At 36.8% G+C, this 26053-nt stretch overlaps 1 protein-coding gene across 1 annotated transcript; it reads right to left on the bottom strand.

Moving 5' to 3' along the window:
* Positions 1-3088: 3088 nt before the first annotated feature.
* Positions 3089-24500, bottom strand: stag1b (STAG1 cohesin complex component b). The gene is made up of 34 exons (XM_079601291.1): positions 24331-24500; positions 15547-15685; positions 15340-15457; positions 15104-15241; positions 14913-15009; positions 14236-14312; positions 13947-14151; positions 13669-13820; positions 13508-13581; positions 13245-13368; positions 13019-13117; positions 12842-12921; positions 12353-12460; positions 12159-12273; positions 10613-10730; positions 10410-10513; positions 10228-10320; positions 9498-9587; positions 9193-9396; positions 9013-9083; positions 8842-8929; positions 7948-8028; positions 7738-7830; positions 7420-7594; positions 6721-6860; positions 6539-6640; positions 6301-6449; positions 6005-6133; positions 5414-5622; positions 5099-5273; positions 4823-4936; positions 4537-4651; positions 4304-4384; positions 3089-4128 (listed from the first exon to the last, which is right to left on the bottom strand). Exons 2-34 carry the CDS (start codon positions 15573-15575, stop codon positions 4105-4107), a joined length of 3771 nt encoding a protein of 1256 aa, XP_079457417.1. The 5' UTR covers positions 15576-15685; positions 24331-24500; the 3' UTR covers positions 3089-4104.
* Positions 24501-26053: the final 1553 nt, after the last annotated feature.

Here is a 26053-nt window from a genome sequence, read left to right as displayed (position 1 = left end):
GGCAGAAGAAACAACAATAAATATAACAAATAATCAGTAATCCAGACACATTATTAGAACAGCAGTCAAATTACCTGATTATATATACATATATATTTCATTCAATTATTTTATCCACTTTCTCTCTGAATTGTAAGACGAGAAAATTTAATTAGAGTAAAGCTTTACTATAATTAAACATAAAAGGCACGTCACTGCTTATCTAATCAGGTTCAAAAGGTTATTACAAATGTATTACAATGGCATTCGACAATTTTTTACTAAACTTTAAAATATATTTATATTATTATATTTATACATATGAATTATTAGAAACAACAATAAGAATATATTTTAAATTTCTTTAAATATTTGTAATAAAAACAAACAAACACTTTGTTCAGGTTGAAACGCTCTTCACATCCTGATAGCAATCAATGATAGAAGTTGTCTAAATATATATATATATATATTAAACAAAGTACCTTATCTGTGGAAGTCTCAGGACCAAAAAGTGTTCGTCCAAACATTGCATTTGGTCTGAATGCAATGATATGTTGTCCTACTTGCCTGTCAACATATGTATTTCCATTCCTCCGAGCATCCTGCTCGCGCAGACATCACACATCATCAGACAGTCACCGAGTGCCGCAAACGAACAAGAGCCACCTTTTACAGTTCCTCCTGAACCAAAACAAACAGCTTGTGCTGCGTTTAACGCCATGCATGTCATAAACCGTAATTTAGCTGTTCACGTCCTCAGACTCGGATTTATGCGTCAATGCTATCAACGGCGAAATTAATCTGCAGCAGTCATGTGGTATAACTAGAGCTTTATAAAGTTAAAAGTGAAAGTGACATGTGAAGGCGAAGTATTGTAAACCATACTCGGAATTTGTCCACTGGATTTAACCCATTACGCACCACTTTGTTTGTTGTTGGGATTACAAAAAGTTTTAAATGTTACATTTTTAGGCTGGTCTGCCTCAGTAGTCTAACAGCGCTCGTCACTGTCAGAATGAGTGAGATGGCCAATCAAATCAAAGAAGGCGTGGCTTAACTGTTAGTGTGAATTCCAACACGACACTTTAGTTTTAGCAGTGAAAGAATGCATCGTAGATGCGAGTAGCTAAACATTTAATATTTGACCACTGTTTTACGATACAAACGTTCAGCGACCGAAAGTAATTTCCAGTGATGCAGACTACAACATTATAAAATATCAGTTTTAAATAAAAAATATGCCATTATTTAACTGAATTTGACGTGACAACAAACATTTAGAATTTTTACATATTAGACACACGTATAAGAGTGAATGTGTGTATATTTTAAAAATATATTTGCAAATAGTTTCATTCATAATAGACCTGGAACTTTGACCGTTCTTATGTCTTAAATCATCTTTAATTATTTAGTTCCTTTAAATAAACCAAGACCAATACCACCCACGCAAAAAAATGTTCAAGACACGGTTATGGCCTTGGTGAACACCCACACACACCCGGAGCAGTGGGCAGACACTTTTTGCTGTGGCACCCAGAGAGCGATTGGGGGTTAAATGCCTTGCAAGGGACCTCAGTCATTTCCTGCCAGTATTGAGAATCAAACCCGCAACCTTAGGTTACAAGTCTGACTCTTTAACCATTAGGCCACAACTGCCCCATAGTGGGATTTGAACTCAGGTCTTTAAGGTTAAAATGCAACAATTTATCTCCCGAGCCACATTATTGTAATGTTATGTGCTTTGAGACGAAGTAATTTAATTGCCACTTATGACACTTTGCTGAATCTGCAAAGCGACCGGTGCGTTCATGTGTTTTGGAGGCAGGAGTGGCTTTGGAGAACACTGAAGGGAGGGTGGGATCTTATGCTTTCAAAGCTAGCTTGTTATTGCAACCTTTAAAGGTACACTATAACGTTTGGCGCTTTAGCGGTTAAACAAAACTGCATGGGTTTTTCAGAAGAACACTGTAGCCGGAGATTGGGGATACTTTGCAGTGGTTAGTGTCCCGCTTGGTCTAAAATAGTCTGAATATAAACACTTATAGGCGTACCGTAGATGAATTCATGATGTACTCACTCATTATATAACTTTTGTAAATTAAAAAATAAATAAAAAGAAGTTACATAGGGCATCTTTATTGCTTTCCCCAGCATTGGCGCAATTTTCTGTCATTTATGAGACAACGCTTCTCCGCCATTGACGGATATTTCAGTATTTCCATGTTTTCAGTTATACGGTAGGGGGCGCAAGTACGCATCTTCTGAAAGATTACTGAATCTCCTGATCAAAACCCAGGCGAAGAATAAGGCAGAAACAAGCGATAGCATATGTAAGCATGCATTTGTAAAACTAACGTGATCATCAACATAAAGGAGCATATAAATCAACACTGCCTAACGTTCCAGAATGAAATGTCGACCCAGGATGAGCTATAGGACTGTGAAGCTTGCGGGTGTTGATGGACTCGATCTACTCCATCTATGTTTTGACCATCGCTCTGAATCCGATCCAGACGTAGTTTTGGACAAAAGCTCAATTTTCTCAGCTTCTTGCTCAAAATGTGTCTTTTTTTAACGAAGCTCACCCACTTTCAAGTTTTGATAAAAAATGTGTTTTTAAAATGCATGATGCTAGACTAAAAAGTTTTTTTTGTTGTTCGTTTAAAAGCAGAGGGTCTGTAATTTCTTTTTATATATTGCATGTTCAGATATTCATACAACAAAATATTCTGGGGGCCATGAATCTTTTGTAAAAATGATCAAAAAAAATGTTGGTACTGGCTGGGAACTTTTTTCAAAAACGCTGGCAGGGAAAGAGTTAAATAAAATGTAGTGTTACACTGGTAATATCTCCATCTTGAAACTGCCTCAGTTTAATTATGTTGGCTGGAAGCCAGTTACCCAATAAAACCAATGTTTGTTGACACAATCCTTACTGTTCCCTTCCTGTGTCTCTAAAACTTCTCTTCATATTTTGAGGAGCTTGGAGAGAATGTTTTTTTTATGTAGTAAAATTCAAAACAAATCTTGTATGTACAAACAATCAATGTGTATTAGAAAAGAATTCGGTAGGTTTCACAAAAGTCTTTTGAAAGTACTTGACTACTTTTAAATACTTTTATTTAAACATGTTTTTTTTAAAAAAAAAGCAAAGTTTTAACAGTGAAAAGGTTAAAATAAATGACAATACCACTGTTTGATCGGAGTCTGTATCTAAAAGCACCGGTCTAAACAAGGGTTCTGACATCACTCATCAATACCACACAGGTCTTATCAAAACCTGCTCTGTGGATATTCAGATGGACCTAAAAGCCCAATAAACGATCAATAAATGTTCACAGCAATACAGTATTGTGTGAAAGCTACAATGTTTCCACAAACGCACAGTAAAAAAGGTAAATCACTGAGCAGACTCTAAACAGAGGAGGTAAACATGGAAGAAACAAGTTCTTCAACAAAAGGTTTGTATAAAACACATGACCAGTGTCTGAAGTAATGAGTACTTCGGTGTACTTCCTCCTCAAATATCCTCATATATTTGAACCTTTTTAATTTGAAAGAAACGTGGGCTTTTCTATTATTAATCTGGTAAATCAAGTAATCTAACACCAAATTCAAGCAATAATACATTTTTAAGGCCAATAATACTTCTGGACAGACTTGAAAAGAAAATGATCACGACCTTAACATGTTCCTGTCTAAATTTCACCCTGAACAAAACCAGAACATGAACGGGCGATAGTCTTAAAATAGCTAGAAAGCAGTGGAGTAACAAAACGTCTGTCCGAACAACGTCTGATTAAACCACATTTCCTCTAAGAAATCAATGGATGATATGAAAAATAGGAACTGATACTGCTGAGATGTTGCTGAAATCGTAACACCATTGTAAGACCAGCAGATAACAGCTTTTACAGGCTCGCTTGGTCCTTATGAACTGAGGAAATGCTGACTGACAGGAAAGGCTCACAATGGGATTATGGCCAACCACAAAACTAAGAGGAAGCTCACATGCTTGCGTACAGTTGTGTGAAACTGCTATTTAAAAAACAATATAAACGTTTAAGATGTGATTCTTGTTGGTTGCTGGTTGTGATCACCCAGAGGCTGAAATCTTTCTCAAAACATCTGCATTCCGAATCCCTGTTAGAGAAAGAAGTCGATAAATCAATTAGTACTTTCTTCTCAATACCACTTTTTAAGGTTCAAAACTTGTTTAAAATGCCACTCTGACATGCCTAATTTAGTTATCCTACAAAACAAGTTACATTGTTACACCTGTATCTAATTTACATATCAATATCTGAGGTACACTTACAGAGTCATCTTCCATTATGGCCGTAGAGTCAAAAAAGTCCGGTCTGAGTTCAGCTCTTTCTCTGCGGTTTCTCGACGCCGGCTAAAATGTAGAACGAACAAGAGAGCAAAAATGACCCAAAAGATCTAATCTAACAGATGACCAGATGTTGTAATATGAAACATAGTTTTGGCCGTCACCAGAAACATTACAAATACACTTAAGGAGCTCAGCACACATCTGTAAATTCTTACCAGGTCTATCACCATGGTGTCCTCGAATTCCTCGTTCATGTCCTCTAGCTGACCGCGTGAGGACATCATCACGTCCTCGAAGATGGGCTCGGCATCATCTTCCATGAGGCCTCGCCTGAATAAAATGACTCAAGTTCAAGGAACTGAGAAATACAATCTCTCAACTTCATTTTTGTGATCAGGCATTTTTTATTTCTTAAATTAAGCTTACAGTTAGGCATATATATATACACATTTCCTCAGAAAGGTCACAAAAGCTTTCCGAAATGTCAGTGCGAGTACGTACACCTGCTGTCTCACTCCACCAGTGCGTGATTTCATGTAGTTCATGCCTCCTCTCTCTTTTCTGTTCACCTCCTCCATCTTCTGCTGATCCAACCATGACATCTGCATCTGAGGGCTGGAAGTGAGGGAACAAAATGGTGCAAGAGCAATGTGAGAATTGCTTCAGCAAGAGTTCAAATAACATAAGAAAACAACTTTTTGTAGTTACACTATGGAGAACATTTAGCAGAACACACTCTGAACAACTGGCTGTTTTTATTAGGCTGTAATTCCATACTTGTGCATGTAGTCTGGTTCTGAGCCTGGTTCCGATGAGTCTTGGTCTGGGATGTGATCTGCTGCCTGTCTGGGGTTTTCTCTCAGGACAGTTGATGTGAGCTGTGGGGTATGGAGGCCCCCTGGTGTCTGGAGAGTGTCATTACGAATCACCCACGACCCCTCAACGCTCTCCTCTGTCAAATGAAACAAAAAAGACATTAATGACCAATCAGATTAATCTTAGACGATGCCAAGGGAATAATATATTATTTTATATACGATCAGTTTTAATTAAGATTTGAGAGCTTCATTGCTTTTTTAGGTTTTATCCTACCGTCCGGACGTTTTTTGTGCTGTGCCGGTCGGCCCCTTTTGCTGCGGACCGTGCTGGCTTTGCTGGTTGAACTGGTGCCGGTGGTGACGGACAACCGGTCATCATCTCCTCCTGTCAGCAGGGAGTTCCTGTACGCGATGAGAGGCAGCCAGACGTCCTCTCTTCTCTCCATCATATACTCCGTCATAAACTTCTCCAGGTAGGAATGACTGTGGCATGAACACATTTATCAGAATTAAAAACAATGTAACAGATACAATGCAAAAGTCTGGACACGCATGACACAGTTTTGGTGATTTTATCATTATTCTAATATAAATAATTGAAAATAAATATAATGACAAGATATTTTGAAGAATGTTGGTAACTAAAAAGTTTGGATTCTCATCGGCTACCATTGAATGGACAAAAAAATACAATGGAAGTCAATGGGCACCAGAATCATTTGGTTATCAACATTCTTCAAAATATCTTATTGCTATTTTCCATGATTTAGAATAAATTACATAAGGGTGAGTAAATGACAATTCTCATTTTTTTGTTGGACTATCCCTTTAACTACATGCTATTCAAAGTGTTTTCTGTACTTACACAGTCTTTTTGTCTTGCCGTAGGAGTTTGGAGGAGAACTCACAGAGAACCTCCAGGAAGGCCAGGTTCGGTGGTGGGTACTCTGGTCCTTTTGGATTCGGGACCTTGAAGGCGAATTCAATCCCGTCCCTAATGTTGTTATAAGACATTAGTTCTTGCAAATATTCGCATTGAACCTCCAGAGCCAAATGCAACTGAAGGTCATTAAAGAAACACATAGTCCTCAGTTCCTGCTCATAATTGCTTCTCACTCTTTAGATACAAATGGTGTAAAGCTGATCTGAAGAGTTTCTTACTTGTGCAGTGTGGCCACGGCCTCTCTGGTTTTGATCTGGTCCAGCCCAAACGTGAGTGCAAAGCGACGGGCTAGTTCCTTAATGCCGCTGACATGGGAGGACGTTCGGTCCAGGTTGGGTCCTTGGTCCAGGATCAGCTCATTGAAGAGCTGCAAACAGGAAAAGTGTCCATATTGAAAATGTAAGCAAAGAAAGAGATTCAACATTCATAACCAACTGTGATAATGATCTCCCATACCTGCTGCAAGCTGAGGATCAGGGTCTTTGCGCACTGGATCTTGTCCATCTGTCTGGCCTTACTCAAGGTTTCTTTGATGATGTCTCCATAGTCATTGTAATACTGAAAAATGAACAGGCAGTCATTTGAATCGCTTCTCAACCATACAGATCTATGTTTTTTAAATGTGTCAGTTTTCATACCTTCATGTATTGTTTGAAGATGTCAGCAGCAGCAGGCATGTCCACTATGTCGTAAATGATAAGTTTGCAGAAGGCGGCCAACAGATTCCTCCTCTTATGAAGAGCTTCGATCTTATTGGCTTCATCCTCTTCATCACCCTCTGAAAGAAACGGCCCAAGTTGAAATTATTAGTTAGAGTCGGTTTAAGAAGTCTTGATGAATTGCAGTTTAGTGTATGGCATGTACAATACTATTCAAAATATTTTTTAAACTTCTCGTATGCACACCGAGGCTGCATTTATTTTCTGTAATACAGTAAAAACAGTAATATTGTGAAATATTATTACAATTTAAAATAGCATTTTTTATATATTTTAAAATTTAATTTATTCCTGTGATGACAAAGCTAAATTTATTTGAAAGAGCATTTATTTGAAATCAAAAATCTTTTGTAACATTATAAATGTTCAATCAATTTAATGTGTCTTTGCTGAATAAAAATATAATCCCCCTCCGTACTGACCCCACACATTTGAACAGTAATGTATATAATGCTTAGTTTTTTCAGTATCATGATTTTGATCTGAAATTAACTTTCAGAAGTGTCAACATACTTTTATATGTGCTCTACAAATATATTCTTCAATTTCTCATTATTTCATTGTCTTAGTCTCAGGATAGTTCTGATAATGTCCCAGTGTATCGGGACAGACACACACCCATGCTCTGATTTTCATCATCCTGGTCGATAAACACGTGATCCAGGACAAAATTGAGCAGTTCATTTTGCAGAGAGCTGTCTGGATTAAAGACCAATGGCTGGAGAGCGTCTCGACCGCCGTTGACCAATTGGTGACTGAAGATCATCAGCAGATCACATAGCAACATGAAGGCCTATGGAGAGAAACCAGACAACATGACTCATAGTGCATGTTGAAACATTTAAATATGACATTTAAGAGATGTAATTAAAGAACCCCAGCAAAAATTCAATAGAATTGTAGCTTGTTAAGGTCACTAAAAATGTCTCTGCTCACCTGCTCTTTGACTGGAGTGTTCACATTAGACAGGCACTGTTGGCAAACCGCTAGAAAAGACTTCACCACTCTCCTTAATGCCACAAGATCATCCTGCAACAGGAAACACATATGAACTTTTGTGTCACATAATTCCCAGAGAACATAAGTAAATCAGACATAAGTACTTGGAAAGTTTTTGGCAACTGCATATTATGGGGTCTATTGCACCTTTGATGGAAATCCTTCAGTGACTTTCACCAGCTGCCACAGGACGGAGTAATGAGAGCACTGCAGAGCCTGGACAGCGATCTGACCGAGACAAGACAAAGGAATATAGATTCATCATTTAATGCACTGGGTTACAAAGGGCTATTTCATAATAAATATTTTACAAGATCAGACATTTTGATGTAATGACATGTTTCTCTGTTATCCATTTTTGTGAAAATTTAAAGTTAATACAGTTTGTTAAGCAAACACTTATTTTGGTTTGGTATGTACTATCAATTAAAAGTTTGGGGTTGGAAGATTTCTTTTTTTTTTTAAATGTTTTTGAAATAAGTCTCTTAATCACCAATGCTGCATTTATTAGATGAAAATACAGTAAAAAACAACAACAGTAATATTGTGAAATATTAATATCATCATTTAAAATAACGTTTTTCTACTTGAATATATTTTAAAATGTAATTTATTTCTGTTATGGCAAAGCTGAATTTTCAGCATCATTACTCCAGTGTCACATGATCCTTCAGAAATTTGCTGCTCAAGATATATTTCTTATCATTATCAATGTTGAAAACAGTTGTGCCGTTTAATATTATTGTGGAAACCGTGATTCATTTCTTCAGGATTATTTGATAGAAAATTGAAAAGAACAGCAGTTATTTGAAGCTGAAATAAAATGACTTTACTCTCACTTATCAATTTAATGCATCTTTGATGAATAAAAGTACAACAACTTCCGGACCCTACACTTTTGAACATTAATCTCTGCAATTTAGTCACTGTTTTAGAAGTCTATCTTTCATGTCGATTTATTCAATGTTATCACGTAAGAAAATTTGAATTATGAACTTCATTGATTCCCATCCATTTTCATGGTTTAACGTGTTTGTTTACCTGCTCTGGCATGGAGCCCTGTTCGATCCCCATCTTCAACAATCGATAGCAGTTTTTGAAAAGGTCCCACTTTGTAAGGTCATGTGCACTGGAAAGCATACAAAACAAACCTGAATGCTGTGTACAAACTTTCCAAAACAAAGTCAAAATAAGCACAAATCGGTCTCTTACTTATGGAAAGCAGTGAGCTTCTTTAGCGTTGAAAGAACATTATAAATGTCATCGTCATCAGCTTCATCGGCCTAGAAAAAAAAAGAAGAAGCAAAAGCGGAATTCAGTTTCAAATGCTTAGAAGCCATTCACTAATGTTCATACATGAGGAGAAGCACTGAAACGAAGCTGCTCTTTCACCTCCTGTAGCAGGTCTTCCACCGAGTGAGCGAATCTGTCCGTGAGCTCGTCGATGAGTTGGCTGCGAGCGATGTCTACGCGGTTCATGATGGTGTATTCTTCACTGCACAAGATGCTGTAAGTCTTGCTACACGCCTCCAGAACATCCATCTCTGTGTGCTTCTCCACCACCACCCGGATCTGCTTCAGCAGGGCATCCAGATGCTGAACACAGACAGGAAGAGACCGGATTAAATGAGAAAACAACTAAACACTAGTGTAAACCGGAACACAATGCATCTGTCTAGATTAGAACTCCAACGGACCTTTTCCATTCGTCCTGAACTGTAGACCTCAAGGTCGAAGAACTGAGGGATCTGAAGGAGGTTCGCCACCTTTTCAGAATCAGTCTGGTACTGAAGAACAAATGTGAAGCAACATTCAAAGTAATTAGATTCAACATCTTTATGCCATCAACAAGCTAGCTTTGATGTACAAGTAGTCTGTATGTATGTAACACTATATGTCTTTACTGTCAATTTTGCTCAATTTAATCCATCCTTGGTGAATAAAAGTATTAATAAAAAAAAAGAAAAGTAGTGCATCACGGTATCCACAAAAGTATTGAGCAGAAAAATCTTTTCAACATAGATAAATAAACATGTGACACTGAAGACTGGAATAATGATGCAGAAAATTCATCACAGGAATAAAGTAATAAATTACACTTTATAATAAAAATATATTAAAACAGAAAACAGTTATTTTTATATATAAATGTACTGTATTTTTGCTCAAATAAATGCAGCATTGATGAGCACAAGAAGCTAATTATTTTATCGCAATGGAAAAAAGTGACTGGATCAGCTTTGCGACAACAAAAATAAAAAGAGGGAAGCAATCACGTCACACCAAAAGGCAGAAGAGTAGACAGCTTTGTTGATTATAATTAGTGCAATTTAGATTTGCATGTTGTTGTTTTGAAAACTATGCTGTGAGGGCATTCTCTGGCCTCTTGGTCTGACTCTTCTGACATTACTGGACCCAGTACTTTACCTTTGAAAGTAGCATGGGAAGAGCAACAATCAAGTGTTCAGTGAGTCGATTCTTATCGTCAATCTGCGTCTTCTTCTCCTTGGCAGTGAGCACCTGAAGTGAGCACAGAAGACCAGCAGAAAGTCTTTAAACTTACAATCTATAATGCGTCAACTGTAAAGACTGATTCCAAGATATCTTACCCTCTTTCCTGTTCCTCTGCCCACAGGCGGATGAGCTTCGGCTGCCTGTCTGATGGTGCAGACCATGAGCTCGATCAGTGCGCTCTCATGCCGGTCTCCCAACACTACAACAAAACCCACAATCAGTAAGGACTAATGGGCAACACAGAGACACAGGCTTGTTTCATCCAGGAAAAATCTAAAATTAATGAGAGTTGCTGTACCCTCTTCCCCCGGTACAGGGTCCTCCAGCAGGAGCTCTACCATGCAGTCCCAGTCTTTCAGCAGATCCTGCGAGCTGTCCCACAGACTGTCCACCAGGTATGCCGCATGCTCGTGAAGCTGCCACGCAAGAAGACAGGAGGACCGTTAGATAAATCAATCAGTGTCGGGCAAATGTCAGAAACTTAATTGAATTGGCCACATCCGACAGAAAGCTGAATTTGAATTTAAAAAAGGAATGACAGGATTTTTAGTACTGCTATCAAAGAAATTCAGTCATAGAGATTTTGTAGCAAAACAATTCATTATTATGTCCAATTATGGATAATTGTGAATAATGCAGGATATACAAGCAAGATTCTGAACTGATTACAAATATGTTCCTAATTACAGAGATAATTTTCACAAATGAAAATTCTTTCATCATTTACTCACCCTCAAGTTGTTCCAAACCTGTATGAATTTCTTTCTTCTGCTGAGCACAAAAGATGATATTTTGAAGAATATGGGTAACCAAACTGGAAATGTTTGGTTATGAAAAAATAAATAAAAAATACTATGGGGCCCATCAACTGACATTCTTCAAAATATCTTCTTTTGTGCTCAGCAGAAGAAAGAAATTCATAAAGGTTTGGAACAACTTGATGGTGAGAAACATGACAGAATTTTTATTTTTGGATGAACTATCCCTTTAAATGTAAGACTGTCAAATCAATTAGATTTTAGATCAAATTAGATCAAAACAGATTTTGGCAAAGAGTACCAATAAAAATATAAGTTGAAAAATTTATAAAATTAATAATAAATATTGACAAACAAATTGGTTGTGAATTAGAATTAATAAAATAAATGTAGCTCAGTTGTAAGAGCATTGCGTTAACAACGCAAGATTGTGGGTTCGATCCCAGGGGATTGCACATACCCATGTATAAATGTATAGGATAATGCAATGTAAGTCGCTTTGGATAAAAGCGTCTGCCAAATGCATAAAAATGTAAAAAAATTTACAAATGTAAATTGTGAAAATAAATGTTATTTCACCATGGTGCATAAAAGGCTACTTTCTAAAATGTATTACATTTATTAAAATAGGCATATCAAACATGAATTTATAATATAATGTTTAGAAATACCCCATATGTTGATTGAATTACAAAATGTTTATAGGCAAGTCATAACAGCAGTTGTTTGAATTTAATTTAATTCAATTCCTACTTTCTTAAATTTCAATTTTGCATCCTGTTGAGTGGCACACAACCCTTTTTAACTAAAGGCCAATTCACACTGCAGCGACCACACAATGACCAACTCTCAGACAACCACCAGATTACAGTACGTCACTTCTCAGACGTTCCACGACCCGACAACCACTGATTTAACATGTTAAATAGGCAAAAAGGGGTGATCCGACACAACCCGACAAAGTGTCTGTTGCCATCTGTTGGTTCAGTGTGAATTGGCCTTAAGGAAATTCAATTCTAAGTGAAGGAATGAGCAAATAAATTAATTAGGAGTGAATACAGGCTGAGCTCTGCATATAAAACTCACTTCGCTCTCAAGGAAGAAAAGCACCAGCATTCTTATAAGGTTCCCATTGGGGCTGTTCCGACCTCGTCTCTTTGCCAAAGCCTCCTCAGCCTGAGGGTCATGCCTGCTGAACAACCTGCAGCCAGACAACAAACAAATGATTAAAACATTTGGGAAGTTTGGCATGCTGTGATCATGTTTGAAACAGATCTCACTTTCTGTGGAGGAACTCTCCAGCCGCCACAGCAACAGGCCGGTGAGCAGAATACACTAGATGGTAGACGTTCTCACAGTCTTCGTTAGACAGCGCATCCTCACTACCGCTATAAGAGAAAAAAAGACGAATGAGAGAGATTTAAATATGTACATTAAGACATGAGAGATGGAAGAAAGAGTCATACAAGAGAGATCTTATAAGAAACACAGAAGAGATTATGTTAGGAACTTTCCTCACTACTTCTACAATATAAAGTATTATATTTTTCTAATGCAAATACCTTCATTTGGCAAAATGTTCAGCCCCCAACAAAACCACAATGTATTATATTGTTTAAAATGTTTATTAATGCGGTCTTATTATTAAAATAAATAATTTTAATTGTTAAGTCTTATATTGTGTATAAATACATTTTAATACAATATATCTAACAAAGCCATAGAGTCAAAGAAACTTGAAAAATAGAGATTATGTAGAAAATACTTACTGTAGAATCAAAGTGACAAGTCGTATGGCCTCTACTGCCACATCATACTCTTTATCCAGCGTCATAGATACAATACGGTCCTGAGAGAAAGGAAATGACATCATAATGTTTCCAAACTGATGTCCACAGCAATCAAGCACATTTAGAATATTTTAATAGAGTATTCACACGTGTTACCTTAAATCGATTGGTGAAGAGCTCAAGCTTGGGGAAAAGCTCTCTGTTGGTGTAGAGGGTCTGAAGGGCCTTTAGACATTTGAGTCGAACTTCACCTTGCTGTAAAGGATTACATTTTACACAATTATTTAAATCTAGAATAACACCAATATATTTTTGATGCATGTGATAATTATGAGAGATGGGAATAGGTAAAACACACACACAGGAAATTATAAACACTTACTCTGTCATGTAGCGTCCAGCCCACATACTTTAAGTAACTGTCATTGAGAAAAGCATCACTGTATAACTTCATCCAAACTCCAATCTCCTCTATGCAAATAGCTCTAATCTCCGCAATGGCATCCCTGAAAGAAAGCAAGACAACACAACATGTAACAAACATGTTGTCTAATGAATTTCCAATCACAGTGTTTGATTCTGATATCATTCAGACTATGATTTGACTAACAAACCATCACACATGGGTTTCTACCAGCTACTAACCTGTAACGGTGAACAAAAATACCCTTGAAGATTGAGTTCATCATGTTCTCAATCTCATCTTGATTTTCTTGGAGCTATAAGATGAACAAGAAAACACATTGAAATTCAAACCAATGAGATATAGTAGAACAAAATTTGTAAGAAACGGAAACAAACCGCACCTCTTTTCTCTTCTCCAGCAGCAGTTCCAGCTTCTCGTTGGCTCTTTTCCCTGCAACCTTATTCCGTTCAGCCTCATACTGTCTCTGTGTGTTATCCTGATTGATGCTCAGGTTCAGAGCAACATTTACCAGTGCCGTCATCAGTTTCATTGCTGCAGTAGAAACAAGAAACATGACAAAACCTAACTCAACTGCTGTATGCTAATATGTGTATATATATAGATGCTAATATCAGTATATTGTATGTATAACTTGAAGGTCAAAGTTAAGGGACTGACCTGCCAGCGTGCTGGTGTGTCTGAAGGCTCGGACCTGTGAGTCTGAGAGTCCAGTGAGCAGAGAAATGACCGTGTCCATCATGTATTCATCGTAGATGATGCTGTACTGGCACTGACGGATCAGAACCATGATGAACTCGCAAAAGTTATATCGGAATTTCTTCCACTGCGGTCCTGCCATTGTGAGAGGGTAGTCGCCGCTGTCCTGGATTTGACAATCAGAGAAATTCATTAACAACATTTTTAAGAATTCAGATGGAGAGAAAAAAAAAAAAAAGTAACATCAAACCTCATCAAACTCCTCTGTCATCTTCCTGATAATTTCAGCATTCTGCATGTTCCTGAACATCTCGATCCTTACAGTGCCTGTGATTCACATGAATACATCACATCGGTACAGTTTGATATTTGTGAAATATCAGACAAAAGATATATACACAACCGTTCATAAGTTTGGGGTCATTTATGATTTTTATTCAGCAAGGATGCATTCATTTAATCAAAAGTGACTGAAAAAAAGCTAACACTTTATTTGAAGGTGACGAAGTTACACGCTACTACATGTACGTACTATAGTAATAACAGTAAATTATGCACAATTACAAGTGACTAACCCAAAACCAAACCCTAACATTACTCTATAGTAAGTACATGTTGTTTATTAATATTACTCAGTATTTATTTGAGTAAGTACAATGCAAATATCACCATAAAATAAAGTGTAACCGGAAAAAAATCCTAAAGGTATCAAGGTTTCCACAAAATATATTAAGCATGTACAACAGTTGTCAGTCAACATCGATAATAATAATAAATGTTTCACGAGCACCGAATCAGCATATTACAATCTTCTGAAGGATCATATGACACTGATGACTGGAGTAATGATGTTGAAAATTCAGACTTGCCATAACGGGAAGTGGTATTCATTTGGAACTGTATTGAGATGTGAAATACAAAAATTACCTTTACAGCCAGAACACTGAATGAAGAAGTTGATTAGATCTAGGAGTGCAAGGTCTCTGTCTTGCTTGTAAGATTCAATCCAGTCATCAATGACAGACTGGAATTGCAAAAAGAAACAACGGTCATTTAGTACAATTACACCTCAAACAGACAGAAACCGATAGAAAGACACTTGACATCTTGTGTTGTACCTGCATGGCACTTTTGCCTTGTTTGACCACCTCAAACAGAGTGCTGGGGTCTGTCCCCTCTCCATTCTGATGGGCCACTCCGTTCGGCCTCCTCCCTCCTTTATCAACCGGAGATCTCCGGGCCTTCTTATTGCCCACCTGGCAAAAGAAGACAGATCAAAAAGAAAGGTTGACAGAATGCATTTAGGGTTCAAATGAATGCAATCAGTTGGTCTGCTCGGCAGTGGTGGTCTTACTCCTTGTTTTCCAGGCCTGCCTCTCTTTTTCTTGCCTTTTCCCTCCACGGGGTCATCCAGCTCACTTACGCTCATGCTCAGACTCATGGTGTCGCCTTGCCCGTCATTTGACGAGTCCCTGCACAGAGTATTGCAAATATTTATTAACACTTGTATGCAAATGCATGTTAGTTCCCAATTCCCGTCCATTTAAAGTGTTTTACTTACTGCAACACAGGAAATTCTGAGTTGATCATGTCGAGTCTTCTGACAAAACTAGGAGAATCTAGAGAGGAATCACCCAGTGATGCCGTGAATGGGTTTGCAATTCTTTAGTTCAGGCCTAGAAGGCTTCAAAACACATAACCTGAGAATTAAGAGCAAAAAGAATCATATAAGGATGATATGAAGCATAATTATGTGCTTAGAATTATGAGAAGCATAAAACTGATTGAGCTGTAAATTGTGCACAATATGACATAAGCATGAAGCAGCTTGGCTTACTGGCTATTTTATTTAGTCATTTAATAGATTATGCCTCAGTAAATATTTAGACAAACACTAATAAGAGTGAACATAACACATACACACAAATTTTTTTTTTTTTTAAATAAACCTAAAATAATTGCCATTTGAAACCATTTAAATTATATTAATAACATCATACAACCACTAGGGACAGCACCACCCATGATTTTTCAATAAAACTAAACTCCAGGATCAGGATCACAAATATATCCAACAACTCAAAATGCAATCATAATAACCACTTATTACAGCAAAATTACATTTGTCTTAATCTCTTACACCTGAGGCAAAAATATAACACACCATCACATTACATTACATTAGACAAAAGAAACACTGCCATTAGGGGGCATCCCAAGCATGGCTTTTCCCTGTTGCTGTGGAAACAGCAGAAACTGAGGCAGACAGGAAGGCTAAACACGTTTATGTCAAGTGGAGATTGGACGTACACAGATCTAAATTAGATCAGACTAGATCTGTGTTATTAGATAATATAAAAAGAAAATATTTCCATCCCTGACTGATTTAGACAGTGCACTTGGATGCATCTTCACAAATGATTTGATCTTAACAAACACAAGATGGCTCCCCACCCCCAGAGGAGACTTTCCACACCGTAGTAATAGATGTTTCTGTGAATACTGAGGATTCAAACTGCTTGAATCACTGTATGCAGCCGTGAAACAGACATATGGATGAAGTTCAACAGGAATGCACGCTGAAATTCCCTTCATCACAAGATACAGGCTTTTCAAGACAGAACTGCCGTCAGATGGGATTCTAAGTGGACATAAGGAGAAAATAAAACCCCTTACTTTGCATTTGTAACGCTCCCCTCCCCCATACAGATTTGGATATCTCAGTAAATATGGTCCAGGCCTAAACTCTGGGCGTCTGCGCCAGAAAAAGAGTTTAACAGCTGACCGTTACCGAATCACACCAGAGTCGGGGAGCAGACGCATAAGACAAACAAATACTGATTAAAATAACGTTATTCAGGCACAAATATCTCTAGTAGAGCAGAAGTGCATACAAGCTGTTTCTCCCTGATCACTAAGTGTTAACTATAGTATGTACCGAAGGTACAGCACAGGAAAGAAAATGTAATTTACACCTCAGCAGTGGAGGCTGTTGACAGTGAAGAGAGCTGAATCCTTTTGGGAATTCTAGAATATGAATGTCAATGTCAGCAATATACAATGGAGGATCATTCAGCAGTACACCTTCAATGGCTCATACAAGATCATTTAAGTGAAATTACTCTCTACTTCCACTATGAGCAGCCAATCTGCAACTAATCCTGTGGTATTTAAAGGGACAGTCACAGTGTGGAATTTTTGTAGAATGAGATTAGAAGAACTAAAAAGAAATGACTGATTTCCACAAAGGTTTTTCTAAACATGCCAATGCCATTGAATTATCAAACAGGAAGCCCCGCCCTAAACTCACACAATCAAACGTCCTTTTAAGGTAAGTCAGTCACTTGGCAGCCATCTTGGAAACACCCCAGGTAGCTAATTCCAGTCATGCAAGTACAGGTCCTGTGTCTATTGAATAAATAAAGACAGAAACATTCAAAACTGCAAATCCCATTGATTTTTATTATCATTATAGTCTCCAACCCATATAATGTCTCACTGACAACAACCAGTGGCAGTCACAATGGCACTGATGCGGATCATGCAAAAGTTTCAGTTACAGATATAATTGCTCTATTCAGTCAGAAACGTTTCATTTATTCCACCAGCAAAAGTGTCCAACAGCAGGGGTTTAAATATGTGTTCAGCTAATCATGTGACTTTAAAATGACTACTCCTATGAAGCGACACACTGCATGTTAAATAAAACCGTATTAGTCTGCTTCATCTCCTGTGAATGCGAATCATTGCAAGTGTTTGTCAAACATACTAGTGATTTCTGAGAGAAAGAGTTACTTTTAAGATAGGAGAAATGATTTTAACATTTACTTGAATGAAACATGCATTGCATTACTGTTCAAAACAAAAGGAAGAGATCACAGAGGGGTCAAGACAAGAGTAAATGGTTCTCACAGTGAGGTCAAATTGGAAAAAGAAGTGTAGATGTGGCAAATAATGACCAAGCACCGAACAGCCCCTGAAAGCAACTCAATGGCTCAGTGAATGTGCTAATGGGCCTGCAGCTTCTCATCGAGCTGGTAGAGTAAGCAGCACAGATTCATTAGAGTCTGGGGACACACTATTAAATGCTTTGCACTGTATGATGACAGTGAAATGAGGGCTATTCTTGGCACTGGCCGTGTGAAATGCTTTTAAATCAGACCAATTATATTCTTTTCTCTGCATCCGATGATGGTAACCGGCTATTTTCATGTTTGTGCACAACAGATTTCTTTCAAATCACTCTGGGCTCTTAAGTTGTTGAATCAGTAATGGGGTTACATGTGGAAAAGACACTCTGAATCTCAGTATGCTTCAGTTTGGTTTACATCAGACCAAACTGACCATTCTGAATGCTGTTTGAATCATGCATAAACCTCTGATATCTGCGACTGATGGTTTTGTTAGATGAAGAGTGCCTTTTTATGCTTATGTTACATAATGACTTTCAAGTTCATCTCTTACTGCTAAAACGTACATATCTTAACCTCTCTAAGATTACAACAATCACATTACCAGAAAAGACAGTTGAATGATCCATTTAAAGTCACTCCACAGAAAACAATGCTTTCACAAGCGTAACTATCTAACAGTACACAATTACCAATAACAAGCCGCAATAAGCAGTTGCACAGACTTACTTTCCATGACTTAACACAAAAATTAAATATATTATTGTTTGGGTGCAAGTCAAATTCTCCTCAGAACAGGGTTGGATGCAAAGTCTGTTACAGTAACGAATTACAAAACATTTAAGTTACACTTTACATTAATTATAAGGGATTAGAGGATTATAATTAGTTTCTGTAGCTCAACTAAATCATAGCGCAAACAACACAAATGTTGTAGGTTTGATTCTCAGTGCTAAAATGTATAATTCGCTTTGCATTAAAGTGTGTGCAAAATTCATGAATGTAAACATTTCCTATCCACAATCAGAACTTATTCACAAAACGGGGCACGTTTTTAATAGAAAACCTTATGTGCACATTTCCCTCTTTCCACAGCAATTATTTATTCTGCTGTCAAAAAAATTTAAATAAAAAAATAGTGCCAAACTCAGCCTTTAGAGATGACATCTTTGTGTATACACAAAGATATCTGAGCTTATACGTGCACTGGTTTAGAAATCAAGATTGTTTATCTAGAGTAAATGAGATTGGATTTATATATCCTATCATCTGTTCATCTCATAAACACTTGTGCTGGACAGACAGCGGTCTCTAATGATCTGTGAAACACTCAAAATAGCTAGACAATTGCCCCGAGAGTCTGTGAGAAAAGCAGCATTCGCTCTCGCTTTGTCTTGCACACGCTCGTTCCATCTCAGGTTTGAAAGAAAACTCAATGTTTTATAGATCAAAATCTGTCTTAAGACATCAGCGTAATAAGGTCTCTTCAAGCGAGTGGGCCGCAACGACTGGCATTACACACACTTTCTAAATGATGTAACTACATGTGGCTTGTCACTGTGTAATTCTGCTTTTAGCTAGATAAATGTAACATCATTTGTTTAACCTCTAACACTCATGCTTCTGAAAGTGTTCATCACAGTTTTAACACTGAAATATCTTAAATTAACCAGGTCTACATAGAATCAGTGCCCACAGAATTACACAGAATTTGAACAGCGGCGCCGGTTACTCAAGTTTGAAACATTTCCTGCCCCTTGAATGTTTATTCATTACATATTTTGGATACCAACATGAGCACAGTACTTTTAGTTACAACCATTCTACAATTTCTTTTAACCCCGAATAAGCAAAGACAATGTGGAAAAAGTGCTAATAGACAATTAGAAAGTGTAGGAAAATAATTAAACTACAGGTGAAACTTGAACATTTTTAATAAAGCAATTTAACTTAAAAAGGTGAAACATATATTATATAGACTCATATTACATGCAAAGTGAGATTTTTCAAGACTTTATTTGTTATAATTAGCGCTTACAGCTATGAAAACCTTTTCACAAAATTCTAATTTTGATTTTGGGGTTTTCATAAGCTGTAAGCCATAATCATCAAAATTATAACAAATAAAGGCTTGAAATATCTCACTTTGCATGTAATGAGTCTATATAATATATTAGGTTCACCTTTTTAAGTTGAATTACTGAAATAAATGAACTTTTGCACAATATTCAAATTTTTCGAGTTTCACCTGTATACAAATTACAGCGCTATATTGCAACTAAATACAAAAAAGAGAGATAGAATAAAGTAGGCTATATAAATGCAGTGTAATAATTATGCTATAGGTAAATAAACTTTGAACAAAATGTAGCCTAGTTGCGGATGAAATCCGACATTTTAGACTGTGATCTTTCTGTGATAGCTTTGGCTTGACAAGATTCAGAGAAAACGGATTATGAATATGATATCCAACCAATCATTAAACTTGTAAGCCATTTTTCTCAGTTTCAGAGTTAAAAGGTTTAGTTCAAAAATGAATTTGTTTCATTTTTCACCCTCATGTTGTTCCAAACCAGCATGACTTTCTCAAAACCTTTTCTTTTGTGTTCCACAGAAGAAAGACAGACAGAGGTTTGGACGTAAGAGTGAATAAATGATTACCGAATGTTTCTGGCGAACTATCCTTTTTTTAATGAGTTTTGCCTTTGCATGGTATACAGTCAATTCTAAAGTGCATTGCAAACTCCTTATTATACTAAAATAAATAGTCAAACCAATGTTTTCTTTATGAGATTGAGCTAAATTATTCCATACAGGTTTATAGGTGTAAGCAAGTTGACTATTTAAACAGATGGATATTAAATACGCATATAAACTTGTCATGAATATACATGTGCACCGGAGTATTAAAGAAAAGACCCTTTCAACCTCATACATGAGAAATCCTTCAGATAGGGATAAATGTACAAACATTAAAAGCCCATTCACATGGTGAATCTCCATCCAATTCTGTAATTTAAACTATTCATTCATCCCACAGGTGCTGCGATTGTTCTCATCTCTTAAAGCAACATTCATTGATCTTCATAACACAGCCAATAAAATGCCAAGATAAGAGCATATGACCGACAGTGAGGGTGTTTCCATGGCAACAACGGCCTCCTGGAATACATGTCACGCATCCAAATTGCTCAAAACACCCGCACTCAGGAGAGGGCATAATACTACAAAAGAAAGGTGAAGTCACACTAGTTTAACATTGACTATCCGGGCACCATTTCATCCAATAAACATCTGATGACAACCATTCAAATATTCACTGGTTTAATAACCATATAACAATAAGAGCTATTTTGTGGATCTTAACACACACCTATATACAGACAAACACTAAATAATGCAAATAGATGAATGACCAAAGCAGAAAGGTGATCGCTATGCTTGTATAATCTACTAGGAGAGCTTTTCTCCCTGCATGTGGTTCTCCAGAGGGACAAAGCCAAGGACACCAATCGCGGTGGTCCTTAATATGGGAGATCTGCCTTACAGTTCAGACTATAAAGGTGAGAGATAATGAAGTCAGCACATTTGAGCTGAAGCCTGCCAAGAAATGGGTTTGAAAGAAACTCCATCAAAGAAAAATACTTTAAAGAAATCCCAAATTAAAGTTAGCGATGTGAACCTGGGATTTAGGTTGTTTTTGAAGTCTATAATAAGTCCTCCAGGGATAAATCTTAGTCTATTGGGAAATCAAGCACTTTACACTTAACACAAAGTGTTCCTTGTCTACGCCAAGATGTATAGATAGAATTACAAACCACAGCCTTCATTTGATGCATTTAAAAAGCCATCAGGTTCCTGGCAACAGCGCAAACAGAAACACTGTTAAGACTAATGTACTTCTAAACCCAATAATATCTTTACAAATAAGAAGCTAACCCTCTGAGGTTGATTGGACTTTTAGATACTAAAACATTCAGCATTTAGCACAACGATTAGAAGGTACACACCTGCAGCGCAACGGCTTTACACCAGTGTGTGAGGTATAGACATATCGAACACTAAAGTGTGCAAAGCCTTTTATTCCAATGTGGGCTTTTTCAAATCTTCAATCGTATGAAACCCTCACCACAACAGTCTCAGATCAAAAGGCTTGAAGCTTTCCGACGAACTTTGAAACTATCTTGCAGAAATTCTAATGTACTATTCCTCACACCAGCCAAATATTAATACAAGTAAATAGAAACATATGCACATAGCAAATAAGGCGAATGGCGACTAGACTAATTATAGATTTCTTACACCTTAACCAATATTTCCAAAAACTTGGAAAGCTCTTGTAAAAAAACTGCATGAGGACTCATTCAAAATTAGATTAATTCACAAATGCATCATTCAGACAGATTAGTGAACCAGGAACAAGTTCATTCGGTCACAAATCAGCAAACATTGCCCAATGGTAATTAATAGCAGATTAAACATTCAAGATTTTATTAAATCTTATGATTTGTTAAGATGGAAAACATAAATTAAAAAGTCCCTGATTTTTCCTTGACAATGGGAACAAATATAGAACATTTTATATATTTTGTATGTGGAATACTGCATGTTAACCAACTTCACAAGACATCTTGTGCAATACATATGCTGTGCGCATAATGTACTTCTAAATCCAATATCCATAAATGCATTTATATGGATATAGTTGGATTTAGAAGTACATATACGAGCACAGCACACGTTAACCAAAATCCCTCTACAGCACTCAAATGATGCAAACAATGTCATCTTTTTCTCTTAATAGTATTTGATGCAACCATTTCCTCAAAAAGCAACAAAGTGTAGCACTAACTATCATGGTTCAGTGCTGAATCAAGACTCAGAAACTGCACAAACAACATTTGGATAATGCTTATTCAGTGCTTACTCAGTGGGAATACACAGACACCTGCCAACATCTCACCTTAAAAAGCAGAACAATCGAAAACAACCTGTGTTCACACTAGTAGTTCTTGGGAATATAAATAGAAAACTGATTGATGGGTAAACAATAGCTCTCACATGATGTCAATCAGTGTTCATTCAGTTTAAATAGAGGAAATGACTATCTGTGACAACAGTTTTGAAAAGTTACATTATATTTCACAAGCATGGAACGGAGCTAGATGAATGACTCATTAAGTTTCCAAAGTGGTTAGTGAGCATGTTATGTTGTTCAAGAATTAAACATAACCATTGCTTGTCTCTCTCTCTCTTTTTTTGTCAGAATAAATAAAAATAAAATATTGTGCCTTAGAAGTATTTTATTGCTTAGATAAATAACCAAATACCAGCTATAGTACTTAAACTAGCCAATAACACGTTACAACACGGTTTCATTAGTTAACTAATAATGAACTGCACTTCTACAATATTTATTAATCTTTGTTAATGTTCTTTTCAGCATTTACTAATACATTATTAAAATCAATGCACTTAAGTAACATGAACAAACAATGAACAGTTGGATTTTTCCAACTAACGTTATCAAAAGATTAGTGATCAAAAACAGTAACAAATGTATTGCTGTGGTTAGTTCACGTTAGGTAACAAATGTTAACAAATGAAACCTTTTTGTAAAGTGTGACCAACTAGCCTGACTATGGAAGTAGTGTCTAAACGCCTCTGCTTATTAAAAAAGCCTTCATGAACTAACTACAAGCTAAATCTGTACATCAATATGTTAAGACAAAAAGTGAATAAGAAAAAACAATAACTGAACTGTGAATGATTTAGCATACGCAAGTAGCACAACACACAATTGTTCCTCTCAGATGTTTTACATTAGCTACTCTACGAACTAGTTATGTACGTCTCGGTCAAAAGTTGTGCTGTTTATCTTTACTGGCCCAAATCACTTAACCAACACAAATCTCCATCCCTTAAAGTCCGCAAATAAAGCATATTTTTCGTGACAACTCCGGGAAGTGTATGAAACTGGACAAACTTAGAAGCTAGTACACAAATCAGACATTACATTCAAACTAGCAGCGACCTGCACGAGCGCATCAGAGAACAACAGCAGTTGAGAGTCTCGCGCGCCTGACTGACGTTCATGGCGGCAGGAAGACATAATGTCACACTCGTTCTTGCAATAACACACCGAATCACACGCGCTTCAGCTTATTAAGATAATATAGCCATGAGTGAAAGGGTAGACAGTGTCACCAAGGACAGGGGGCATGCACACACACGCACACACACTGTCCTTCGAGAATTGATCCCATCCCCCCTACACACGCACACACATATATATACACACACACACACGCGCGCACGCACACACACTCCCTCTTGCATGTCCTCCATCTTTAATGCAAGCTCGATTTACGCAGTGAGCGCGCACCCCACGGAAAGATTCAGATTCAGTTGTTGCAAAACTCGTACAAACTCACCTCAACCGCTAAAAGGGGTCCTCCGGGACACGCGTCAGTAATAATTGGCGCGATTAATTGACCAAATAGTTTATGTTTTTATATTGTAAATTAGACCTGAAGCAGAACCGCGCCTTTCCTGAGAGAAGCAATCCTAAACTGCCATCTGGCGGCTTTTACCGCAACGAAATGGCGCGATGGGAGTCTGATCTGAGGTCGCCTCCTGGTGGACAGAGGATATATTTACACAAAGCAAAAATAATAAAAGACGTGTTTGGAAGAGATAAAGAGACAAAGTTTCACTGCGCTGAGATCGTAGATGGGTCATTTAACGCCTGGCCTTTTGTATCCCTCATGACTATATGTGTTACCATAGGCATTTGCCTAATCACATCAATAAAAATACAGTAACTTTACATTTGTTTTTTTCCATAATTTTCTCCTCTTTGGCATGTACCCTTTTCTTGAGTTATTTTCTATGATGTACATTTTAAAAATAAATACATATCGAAATAAAAGCTAGCATGTTGTATTTCATCTCTCTATATTTTACATCATATTGTTGAAAATATTTTATTAAAATTGAATTACGAATATTTTAATTTAATTAAACTGCATTGCATAGTAACACTTTTAGAAATTATTTTTGTTGTAGAATGTTTAAGATCATAATCAAATTAACTTTAAAATCGCCTTTATATGGTTACATATACAAAAAAGTATTTTTTAAAGGAAAAATTTAAATGGTAACTATTTCCATATTAAGACCAGTGTCCGTAAAAGGCAACACTTTCCCCTTGAGTATTTTTTATACCTAATTAAGGGCACAGAAAAACATTATTTTCTTCTATTTATGTCAAATACTTTGATTTAATTTATTTATTTAAACAAACAACGCCTTATTAGCTAAGCATTAAACAACATTTGACCCTCAAACTGCACATTTATGAAATATAATATATATATAAACAGTAATTCCCCATATGGCTATAGATTTTATAAATGCATTTTTGGCACTTTCAGTGGCATTCTTTTCCTGGTTAATTTCTGACTCTGGTTCACATCTCACCTCTCACTATTACAATCTGTCAAATATATCTGAGATGGTGGTTTGGTTGTAAAAACAGATGTCATTTTTAATAAATACATATACTTAATAAATACATAAGATAAATAAGGTTTGAGAACAACACCAGCTTTAAGAGATCAAAAATCCTTTTTGGTCAACATCAGTATCCGTAGTTTCTCTCAACCAACCGAAAAATCTTTCAGATGAAACGGAAGCACAGAATCTTTCAATACAGGCCAGACCGTCCACTCTGACACACACGAGTCACATGCTGCTCAGTGAAGATCCTGATTGGTTACATTCTTTTTCAGAGAAGCAGATGTAGTGCTACAAGTCTGCCATCTTTACAAAAGGACCATTATCTAATAAATGTAAACATATTTACACATATAATGCTTCAAATCGTTTTTTTTACATCATTGTTTTTCAACTGGTGGGTATTAAAATATAGATCAGTGGTCGTGACCTGAAATGGGCTGTTGTAATCATTGACAAGAGGGGAAAACAATGACAAAAAACTAGGTAATTAAAATAAAATAAAACAACTTGAACACGAGTAAAATGAAGCCAAATCAACATTCAACATGCATTTGTTTTTAGCTTGTATATACAAAATGCATTCAACCAGATGGGACCTAGTATTTACATAGCTTTAAATTGAAGTATACGTTCATG

This window comes from Phoxinus phoxinus (genome assembly GCF_949152265.1).
Source record: "Phoxinus phoxinus genome assembly, chromosome: 24".
NCBI lineage: Eukaryota > Metazoa > Chordata > Actinopteri > Cypriniformes > Leuciscidae > Phoxinus > Phoxinus phoxinus.
Note: the sequence above shows the minus strand (reverse complement) of the source record. Positions and strands in the feature narration are given on the sequence as shown.

Bases quoted from the DNA above. Each gene is read 5' to 3' on its own strand.
- stag1b (XM_079601291.1), bottom strand. From the start codon at position 15,575: ATGATCAACTCAGAATTTCCTGTGTTGCA. The intron at 13,369-13,507 runs GTTAGTAGCTGG...GCTTTCTTTCAG, and splicing joins ATTTTTGTTCACCGTTACAG to GGATGCCATTGCGGAGATTA. The intron at 6,641-6,720 runs GTATGAAAACTG...TTCATTTTTCAG, and splicing joins TCTTCAAACAATACATGAAG to TATTACAATGACTATGGAGA.